Genomic DNA, 10,963 nt, shown 5'->3' with positions numbered 1-10,963 from the left:
GTGAAGTATTTTAGCAGCACTGGCAGCAACTGGGCAGGGATTTGGAAGCTGTTTCCTAAGACAGAACTGCTTGCTCCAAGTTCTTCCCTAAATAGACTTTCTAACCTTTTAAAGACATAACTAAAATAAAGCTCTTCCTCCTTTCATTCCCTCACCATGCCTGGAGTGTGTTTTGTGATCTCAAGGAGCAGGGAAGCTCAGCTGTCCAGAGAGGTACTTAAGAAGTGGTTTTAGCAGCAGTGTTGTTGAGGAAATCTCTCCTGGGTGGCTCCCCACTCCTTGCAGTGCTGCTTCTGCTTTAGGGTTAATGAACGTTTCCTCTAAAGGAAAGAAAATGTGCTCCTGCCATTGAACCATGCAGAAGCTTCTCCAGTCATGCACTCCCTACAGCACAGGAGCACTGCAGTGAGTTACCAGGCCTGTGCACAATGTCTGTCTGTCTGCAGCTCAGTGGGCCTAGGGGTCTGTTCAGTGTACAGGAACAAGATGTCTCAGAAGTAGTCAATGCAGTCGAGCTTTAATGTGTTTTTACATCCTTTTATGATTCACAAAGCCAGAATATAAGTACTTATACATTTTTAATAGGAAAGTAATATATTCCCTTGAAAGAAAAATAGATTTGATTAATTATTTGTCATAAAAGTTGCCTGACAGTTGAAACTTCAAGCTTCTAAGCTAGAAAAGCTCAAATAGACAAATTATACTGAAATGTTCTTTAAAGACCAAGCAGCTGCTTTATTAAAATATTAAATTTACAATTTAAAAAGAAATATTCTGATTTATTATTCAATTATGATAATCTTATTGAAGTGACATGAAATTCATGACAGTGGGCTTTATTCTGTCCAAATCCTGTCCTCGGTTATCCTCAGGCAATCGGTTTTGCCATTATTTAGAGCTGTGCAAGATGACCCACACAGAGCAGCACCATGCTGGAAAGACAAATCCCAGGAGTTCAACTGGATCCTCATTTTCCCCAGAAAGAGAGGGGTTTGAGGCCTGGGATTAGGGCTGATCCCACACCTGTGGCAATGCAGACCCCAGCGACCCATCCGAATCTCACTGTCACAGAGAAGGGACTGCAGACTGCACCGCGCAGCACCAGCGAATGACCTCCAAACAACTTGAAGCAGGTTGAATTTACATTTTACTTCAAAAAAAAGGGGAAGTACATACATGAGGGGAAACGGGGTGAACAAGAGTTACCTGAACCCAGCCTTCTACCCTTTCACCTACAGTTACCACTGGCGTTTTGAGTTGGCCGGGCTCTTGCCAGCTGTCGCACTCTTGCTTACAATAGCAACAGGATTGTGGATCAAGGAAACGGGTTCAAAGCTGAGGCCCAACTGGAACTAGTAAGGTATCATACACAGTGTGAGTTTATAGTACACAGCATCTCTTTTTAAATGACATAACGCAACAGCAGGAAGGAGTAGTAGTAGTTACCAGTTACTAACACTAGAATAATCAAATTTGTATGTTATACATATACAGCAACTAACTGCTTTACAAAAAAAGCAAAATAATACAATATATTGTCACATGTATTTACAGTGTAGTAAATATACCTTTCTGTCAAATTTTACACAAAAAACTATTTACAGGTGAATATACTGCATTAAAAAAAAATGGTGGGACCAACACTAAAAGTGACTTTCTGTGGTAAGTTTGTTGCATAACAATAAGACGTGCTTCATTACACTGGAAAAGAAATTAACCTTAGAATGGAACAGAAAAGGCCCTACAACCTACAACCCAGTTAGGAATAGAGCACTAGAATGCTCCCGGGTCCACAATACTTAGGTGAAATGTTTCCTGTTCTCAGAAACCTCATGCACATCAAAGCAGAAACATTGGCATAATTAACAGGTAGGTTATGCACTATTCAAATACTACTGAATTATCTTTAAGTCAGGGAAAATACAAACACAAACAAAATGTTAATCATCTTTACAGTACTGAACTGTAGTTAGTGCGTGATGGGTAACGTGTTCTAAACCAGGGGTGTCAAACATACAGTCCCCATGATGTCCTCGCATGGGCCGCGTGTGAAACCTGGGTTTTCCTGAAGCTAAGTCTCATGTCCAAGTACACTGACTCCATGCTGCAGGAGCAGCCGTGCAGCAGTGACTGCCTGGAAGCCCACGGGCTGCCTGCAGGAGCCAGTCGCAGGTTGGAACGCTTGGATCTGTCTCCTGCTCGCTAGATCAGGTTCAAATCCTCACCAGCAACTAACTACCTGCTGATCACTATGAGCAGAGAGCAGTAATGGGCAAGGAGGGGATGGAAGCAGGCTGGACTGGGAGCTGAGGGGTGCTCACCAGAATGAAATGGAGCGGGGTGGAGAAAAACCAGGAAAAGAGAGCAAATGAAGGAGGATGCGAGCAAGAAAACAAAAAGGCAAAATAAGAGCACTGGCTGTTACAGGGAGCAGGCCAAGTGATGCATGTGACAGTAAGGCACTGAACGACTAATTACTAATAGGAGTTTCATCAGTAAAGAAAGGCCGTGGTCCCCTCCTTGATCTAAGCACAAGCTTCTCAACCACTGGTACTGGGAGATGATGTCCCCATGTATCAGAGTGCATGTGATCCCAAAATAAACCCTGGTCATCGGCTGTAACTATGCCTGCATCCAGCTCCCGTGACCCACGTGTTTGACACCCCTGCTCTAAGAATGTTCAGGTCCTCTCACTGAGCCATGCAGTGAAGACATGAAATGACTCCCCCTCTTTCCAGGAAACAGGATGAATTCAGTTTTGTTGACTTCCTTTATGAAGGTACCAGGTTTTTTCAGAAGGGACTGGGAGTCTGGAATAGTTCTCCCAGGAAAGGTAACTGCAATCGCTGTCCATTTTGGTTTCACATTCTCTGTGTTTCAAACAATGCATTAATTTAGGGACTCTCTTAATAGAGGCAATGCAAAAACGTTGGCAGAGGTGCTCTCGCATGCTCCCAGTCAAACAAAACCCCTTTGGCTGTTCCCTGGAATTACTCTTTCTGTTTACAGAGAATCTGCTTGTAGGAGAAAAGTGAAAACTACGTTTTTCTACCAGCAAATTACAAGAGATTCTTTTTCCCTCCTACCTACAAACCTTCAGGCTTCTACAATTCATTGTCTTCAGCACAGCAGAAAGGGCTGGAATAGCTCGATTCGGACTAACAAGCACTCGCTGGTAGCGATGCTGAAGGTGGCTCTGCAACATCACCTATGAGATGAGAACAGCTTTTACATCAGTGACCCCCGGAGCTGTCTGTGCACAGCAGCTCCAGACAGCCCCAGCCACTGCTCTACTCCTGCGCTCAGCTCTGGCCTCACAACCCCTTTCACAGTCCCACGGCAGCTCAGGAACCACATTCCTACCACCAGGAATAAAGAGGTCTGGTTGACTGCACAAGCCTTTGCCTTTCCCAGCGCCTCTATTCCAACACTGCTGATTCTAAGCTTTCCTCTTGTTTTGGCAAACTATTTGCATATGAAGTTTGTGTTCAGAGTTTTTCCAGGACTGTAAACAAATTAAAGAAATTAAATTGTTATGTTAGGAATCAATACAATAAAGGTATTTTTATTTACATACATGTTACATCGTTACTGTGTGGATACATGTGAGTTATGTGCGATAGCAATAAAGTCTCAACACTTACTTGTACCATTCTCTAATAATTTAGCTGTGGAGTTTGATTTACTGAAAGCCACTAAGGAAATTGCACTGGAGGGTCTCACTGCAGCTACTGGATATGCCTTTGTTTTCCTTTAAAGCCACTTGCAGACCTAACATAAACCAGGGCTCTGGCACTGGGCAGTTCAGCTGTTCTTTAGCAGGAGATGCAGAGCCCTCCAGTGAGCACCCAGCTGATGGATGGGCCCTTGGCCAGGATTCCTGCTCACCCCAAGATCAGCACCCAGCGCTGCGCCCGACACCTCAGACATAGCAGCACGTTCACAGCCGTCCACCGCGACGCACGACTGAGCTGACAAGTGCTTAACAGCGACAGCAGCTTCAGTTCTGTGTCACCCCCAAGCACGAACCCTCACGGACTGAAAGCCCAGGGTTGTTCTGTGAGATGGGTTTGGCTGCGGATGCCTGGACTGACACCAGGGATTGCACTGCAAACACTCAGACATAACCTGCACTCCACATGGTGTCGGCTGGCTTTAAATTCATGTACCTTAAGCAAACATTGCTGGTTTTACAGTGCTGCTCGGGCAGCACGGAAGCAGCTTTGCCAAACGCCATCTCCCAGAGCTCGAGGGTTAATTCCCCACACACCCCACGGGTTATTCTGCCAGGAATTCCTCAGAGGAAGGGCAAAACTAAAGTAGATGCTAAATAGAAGAAAGAAGCAATTAAGTTTTCAAGACTGCTACAATGACAGCATAATGGTCAGTTCTCGATAGTTTCTTTCCACTATACAACCTGTTTAGTGCAGTTCAAGTACAGCAATGTCCTGGGTTCAGCAGTAGCAGTCATTTTTCTCCTTCTTAGTAGCTGGTGCAGTGCTGTGGTTTTGGATTTCAGCCTGGGAACAGCACTGATAACACTGGTGTTTTTAGTTGCTGCTCAGTAATGTTTACTCTGACCAAGGACTTTGTGAGCCTCCTGCTCTGCCAGGGAGGAGGGGAAGCCGGGAGGAAGCAGAGACAGGACACCTGACCCAAACTGACCAAAGAGGTATTCCATCCCACAGCACGTCATGCCCACTATAGAAACTGGGGGGCAGTTACCCGGAAGGGCTAGGTCACTGCTCGGTCAGGCTGGGTATCGGTCGGCGGGTGGTGAGTGGTTGTATTCTCTTCCCTTGTTATTTCCCTCATCATTACTACTATTGGTGGTAGCAGCAGCGGTTTGTGTTATACCTTAGTTACTGGACTGCTCTTATCTCAACCGGTGGGAGTTACATTCTTTCCATGCTCCTCCCCATCCCTCCGAGAGCAGGGGGGGAAGAAGAGGGGGAGTGAAGGAGCGGCTGCGTGGTTCTGAGTTACGGCTGGGCTTAAACCACGACAAGCAAAAAACCCTGCTTTGGAAAAAAGCCAGTTTGTCCAGTCTGGTCCATACACAGTCCAAGCATGTGCAGCTATGGGGTGGGGAATGGAAGAGACTCGTGGGGCCTCCTTCTCCTCTCAAATTTATTGCTGATTACCAGGAATTTAACCTAACCCACCACGATGGTTAAGCTCATTGCACTGCAGCTGTCCTAAGTTTCTTTTAAAGTATGGTAAAAAAAAGTCCACAGCTAAAAATCTTACAGGTTTGAATTAAAACCAGGATTACAGGAACTTCCTCTGGCTCATAAAGCCACCACCTTGAAATGTGTGCAAACAGGGTTAAGGACGAACACGTCCCTCTAGAAGAGAGGCAACCAAGGCAGACAACAGAAGCAAGGTAGAACTGTCTACGGGCAATGGCTTTCGAGTTTGGACACGACACGGTTCTGCAGTGTTAAAGAACTCCACACCTCCTTCGGCTGCAAAGTCCGTCAGGATCTAGGGGAGCGGTTCTGAAACACTGACTGAAACCAGACACAGGAGGGAGGAAATGAAGGCATTAAAACTCAGGCAATGTCTCAGGAGTTGATCATCTGGCAACACGGCTGACAGGATGGGAACTGGAAAAGTTAAGTGCAGCATCACAACCGGTGAGGGCCCTGCGAGGGGCCCGCGTGCGTCAGTCTCCAGACAGAGTTAAAGGGCTCAGAGAGGAGCAATCACACGATCTTTTTGATGCTGTGCCGCTTGAAGCTGCCCGCGCTGCGCTGCTTCTGCACTTGGCTGGCGGAGCCGTGGCGCATCCTCCCGCTGTTGGCGTGCCCGGCGGTGGGCGACAGCTCCACGTTCTCCTTGTCGATCCCTGGGGAAACACAAGGACTGGGGTTAAGCTCGCTGCATCCTGCAGCCCCAGAGGGGACCAACAGCCTGGACCAAGAGGGATGGCGCAGCCCAGATGGCACCGAATTCCGCCATGGTGACGCAGGGAGGTTCATTCTAAGCAGGGTACTGGCTTATGTGGAACGACTTGGAAGACAACTTTTGTGCTGGATAAATCCCAACATCTGAAATATCAGTGTAATTAATAGCTTAGTGAACAGTTTAATGTTCATTTGACTCAAGAATGCAATGAGTTTTGATGCATAAACACCTCCCAGGAAACAACGAGGCCGAGTAGCTACAAAAGCAGTGCATTCAAGACGGAACAGAACAAGCCACTGACCTGGGGAGTGCTGGGAGGTTGCAAGGGAGGTCATGGAATTGGAAAGGTTGAGGTTAGCAGTGATGCTCAGCTGGCTCTGCACTGCAGGGGGATACGGAGAGGTGGGCGTCAGGAGAGATTCTTCACTGGTTTCCTCATCGATTCCAGGCAAATACGTGTCAATCAAGGCATCAAGAAACTTCACTATGAGCTCAGCGTAGTCCGGGATTTGTGTTTGCTGTGCATCGTGGGGGAAGAAGAAAGAGACTGGTTCTTTTCTCTAGAAATCGTGTGATCTGCATCCTTCCCGGAGCACCAGTGTGCTCTCTACAGAAACGTGCAGGGGATGTACTGCTCTTACCTTAGAGAAGGGGCCAGCAAACCTCCACAACCCATTAAATCCAAAACCTGCAACAACAAATCAAATGTTACCACAAACACACAGTTCTCAACTGACAGAAAACAAGCAGAAACTATGGAATTGCCCAGCCTTACAGGGTTAAACTGAAACTCATCGGTTACCCCTGCTCCTGGTCTGTATTCCTTCAAATTGCTTAGCAGACACAATACTGAGCTTCAGCTTCTTTTGACACACACAGCTGGTGTAGGACTTTGAATTTTAGTGCACAATAGCAGGGAGCAGCTTTAATATTCATGGCAGCAGGGTTTGTAATATGCAAACTCTTCTGTTTACAAGAGTATGACATTGGCAAGGTGCCACACAAGACCGACTGAGTGTTCTATTTAGGGCTGCAGTTCCAAACCACTGTCAGTAGTAAATCTAACTTCAGATATGGCTGCTTTTAAACCAAGGAAAGGCATTTACTCTGCAGGTAAGAAGTTTGGTACTGGGGCGGCGACTCTTCATGGTAGACAACGCTCTGAACGATCCCATGGATTGGATTCAGCAAGTTTGGATCCTGGCACAGCGATAGGAGGGTATTGATCTTGGAGTCCAGTAAATTGTGCCTGAAGGAAAAGAGAAGCAGTTTATTTGTTGCTCATTAAACACAAACCAGCCACAGTTCCCAAATGACTTCAGCTAAGGTGGGATTTTCAAAACCTCGGTGACTTCAGAAGTACAACACAATTCCTACGTGCGCTCAGTGTAACGCTGCCAAAGGGCTGCACTCGCCATGTGCCCCACTGAAGCATTCACCTCACACTTTACATTGCAAAGAGTTTCATTATTTTCAACCCAAAACCAATTCACTAGATTTGGGAACATTTCAGAGCTGCAGTTTCAAAGCACCTTTTTCACCCTGTGGCAGTGTTCCCTCCCTGGGCTCTGTTAATACAAATGCCACTTACTTATAACTGTGGTTTCAGTAACTCACACAACTTGTATGTGCTTTCCCCATTTATAAAACCAGAAAATCGCAGCATGATTTTTACATCATGCTCAGGTCAGCTCTAAGAGTCTGCTCCTCTGAAGTCCCGATGGTTGGGTTTCTCTTACGCAGACTGACTCCAGCAAATACTACTTTTAACAGGTATCTGAAGAAATACTAGTGTCCTGACCTGGCTTTGAATCAGTTTTGACTGGCACGTGAAATGCTAAGTACAAAACCTGAGCGTGACTGGGGTGAAGCACCAGCAGCGATACCTGAGGAGGCCTGGTCTAGGAAGAACTTTGGATTAGTTTTTAAGAGGGAAAAGGATGATTCTCAAATTGCTATGGACACTGGTCCCAGCAAGCCACGGACAGATAAGCCCTTCGTACAAGCTTGTTCTGGTGCAGACCTTTTAAAGGAAGGGCCAAGTCGAGAGTCCCCATGAACAGTGTTGGATACCTACACAACAGGAAAGACCTTTGGGAAGACAACGCTGGCTTCTGCTAAGTACTCGTACAGAATCCGCTGGTCAAACTCATCAGTAGTGTACTTCACCAATGTCGCCTGTTACAAAAAAAAGGTTAAATGAGCACATCTGGAATGTGAGTAGTTCTACACAGGCTTTGTGGTTGTAGTTTAAGGTTTTCAGATTTCTGAAAGAAGCATTACAAAAGATTCATTTGTGTCCCCTCTGGACATGGAACCGAGTCATTTTGTGTCTATGCAGGAAATAAAACCGGTTGGCAGTGGCTTCTATTTTGATAAATATTTAGCTAGTTGTTTTTTGTCAAGAGCAGGCAACTGAATCTGACTGAATTACCTCAGGAATGGCGACTGGATTGGTCCAGCTGTAGAAAGCACCATCATACTCTATTAACAGTTAATCACTGAAAAACTGAATTACGCTGGGATTCCAACAGCTTGCACTTCTTGACTTTAGAAGTATAATGTATTGCTATCATTTTATCCTATAAAATTAGTCTGTGATAATAATCTGCCAGGAGAAAAGGGACAATTGTTGGACAAGTTCTACAAAGCAAGATGGAATAATGAAAATTCAGTATCTGCTCTCGAGGAGCATTTAAACACATTTCTAATAGTGATTCCTAGAAGGCTGGATCAAAAGAATCGACTTGCACATCCCAGGGATGCTGATCCATGTGAAGCTGGAAACACTGCAAGGAGCACGCACAGCACAACAGACTCAGAAAATACCAGGGAATAGACAGAAAGAAACCTTACAAGAACCGTAAGCAGCAGCGCTTGTATTCTGGGGTCAGTCAGGACTTCTTCATCCAGCAGGACGTTGGACTCGGACACAGAAACCTTTCGGAGATGCGGGTGCTGCTGTGGTGATATTCTCTGGGTTTCTGCCAGATAAAAAAGAGCAACTCATCCAAAGCAAAGGCAACCCCAAGCAAACCAGAACCAGCTCTTGCACAACGAACTCGGTCATATGCAAACTCTGAGGTCACCAGCATTCGTAAGGTAGAAAAGCAACAGCTACGCTGGAATGCCGGCAGCACTGGACCGTTCCATGGGATGTGTTATCGAATGGTCAACAATAACCCCAATTTCCTCATCAGTGAAATACAGGCCCAGGGGTGGCAAGTCCCACGTTCCGGCTCTGGCAGCAGACTGCCATCAGACACGAGAGCAGAACCCTGGTCTTGCATTGCAATTGGGGGTGGGGGCACAGGAAGCAGATGTGGGAGACGATGAAGAGAGGCATTCGAGGCATTAGGTCACGTTCCATCTCCTGCAGGAATTTGCAGCTCGGGTTTGTTAGCTCAGAAAAAGCCAGATTTGGTTTATTTCAGTCCAATCCTGTAGGTACAGCTCTACAGCTGCAAACTGAGCAACTCTAATTCAAACCTGAGTTGCTAGTGATAGGAACACTTTGCTCTCCAGAAGCCACTGCTCAGACAGATATTTCTCCCTTACCTTGTAGTGTCCTAGGCAAATAAACACTGAATTTAGAAATAATTCTTTGTATGTGCATACAAAGCATTTATAATTAGTATTATTCTGAAAATGTTAGTCCTGTTTCTCACCCATTTCATAATCATTTTCGGCTACTCTCCTCATTTTGGGAGGCGTTGTGATTCCAGATTCCATGTCTTGCCTTTTAGGAGCCTTTGTGTCCGATATCAAATGGTCAAAACTTTTCCTTGTACCTAAAAACAATTTATCAGGCAATTAAAAACATTAAACCTAGATCCATATTCTAACTTTTCCTGATTTTCTGGCCACGCTACTCTCCTATCTACAGTGCATTGACAGGAATCTGGGGACGTTTCCACCATTTTCAGGGATGGTAAAGAAAATACGATCACACCATGCCGCTCTCCATCACAGGTTCCAAAATGCTTCACAGTATGTATGAGGGAAGCATGCAGTTTACTCGGAGATGTATGCTGGGGCATGCTATGGTTTCCTGGTCACCACATCACATCCAAGAAACATGCCAAAATGTGACTACTGAGAAGGAAGCAGTAACAGGATCATAATGAAATCACTCTCCTCTTCTCCCACGTACACCACGGAATGTAAAGGGTACCCACAAGTTACACCAAGCAACTCATCTTGTTTCTCTGACACTGAGGCTTTGCTTGTACACAGGATGCACTGAGAGGCCATGAATAAAAATCAGATTGCTTACAAAACATCTAAAATGTTTTGGGACCCTCTCTTCTAGCACAAGGCAGAGAACTCAACTCGGCAGCTAAGCTACGTTATTCGGCTTCTTGGTTCTGGTGAAAGAGGGCTGGTGGCAGAACACTGGCACTATGAATCTTCCGTGTCTGCAGTACCTCTTTTTCTTCCTTTTTCCCCTTTTTCCTCCACATATTTTGAGTGTCGCTTTTGCTTCCCCCCTTTGTGATCAAAAGACCCGAGTTAGTCCTCTTTAACTGTACAGTGCTCTGTAATCATACTCTGTAGGAACTGCATACGTTCCTCTGTCTAGGGAATAAGCATTTAAAGTCAGAACAAATACAAGCATAATGTCTCGCCAGTAACACTCCCTGGGGTACTCTGCAGACAAAGGAGTGAATTAGTTATGTGAATAACCTAGAAGCTTTTTAGTGTTCGCTTGTGACGGCTGCCCCATATCCAAACTCATGGATTTTCGTGTTCGAGGGCTTATCTGTCCCACTGTCGGGTAACTGGCAGCCAGGTGTCTGTCTGACCCCTTTGGTGATGACCAGGGTTGGTTTTCCTTTAGTGTCCTGAAAGTGCAGAGAAATTCAATTAAGAAAATCTTTAAAACTGTGCATATTTAGGCATAAATTGTTCAAATAGCCAAACTACCCTGTATTAAACCCATCTTTCCTAACAGGTTAATCTCCCCAAAACACATACAAAGAATAGTAATTACTTTGCTTGCAAAACTGACTAGTGAAGGCTAACAATCTGATATGGATGTAATGCTGAAGAG

The 10,963-nt window shown here is 45.5% G+C and overlaps 1 protein-coding gene across 4 annotated transcripts in view; it reads right to left on the bottom strand.

Moving 5' to 3' along the window:
• Positions 1–498: 498 nt before the first annotated feature.
• Positions 499–10,963, bottom strand: part of NF1 (neurofibromin 1) — a 75,131-nt gene continuing 64,666 nt past the window's right edge. For all 4 annotated transcript variants that reach the window (XM_061363295.1, XM_061363297.1, XM_061363296.1 and 1 more), the window contains 9 exons: positions 10,597–10,754; positions 9,579–9,701; positions 8,767–8,894; positions 7,988–8,088; positions 7,017–7,159; positions 6,552–6,598; positions 6,212–6,428; positions 5,018–5,851; positions 499–4,448 (listed from right to left, as the gene is read on the bottom strand). In XM_061363295.1, the coding sequence (XP_061219279.1) occupies positions 5,709–5,851; positions 6,212–6,428; positions 6,552–6,598; positions 7,017–7,159; positions 7,988–8,088; positions 8,767–8,894; positions 9,579–9,701; positions 10,597–10,754 (1,060 nt within the window). In that variant the 3' untranslated portion in view covers positions 499–4,448; positions 5,018–5,708. The remainder of the gene's footprint in view (positions 4,449–5,017; positions 5,852–6,211; positions 6,429–6,551; positions 6,599–7,016; positions 7,160–7,987; positions 8,089–8,766; positions 8,895–9,578; positions 9,702–10,596; positions 10,755–10,963) is intronic.

Source organism: Neopsephotus bourkii, unplaced genomic scaffold (genome assembly GCF_033783945.1).
Source record: "Neopsephotus bourkii isolate Nb327-2 ecotype Australia unplaced genomic scaffold, CSIRO-AGI_Nbou_v1 NB_1154, whole genome shotgun sequence".
Lineage (NCBI taxonomy): Eukaryota > Metazoa > Chordata > Aves > Psittaciformes > Psittacidae > Neopsephotus > Neopsephotus bourkii.
Note: the sequence above shows the minus strand (reverse complement) of the source record. Positions and strands in the feature narration are given on the sequence as shown.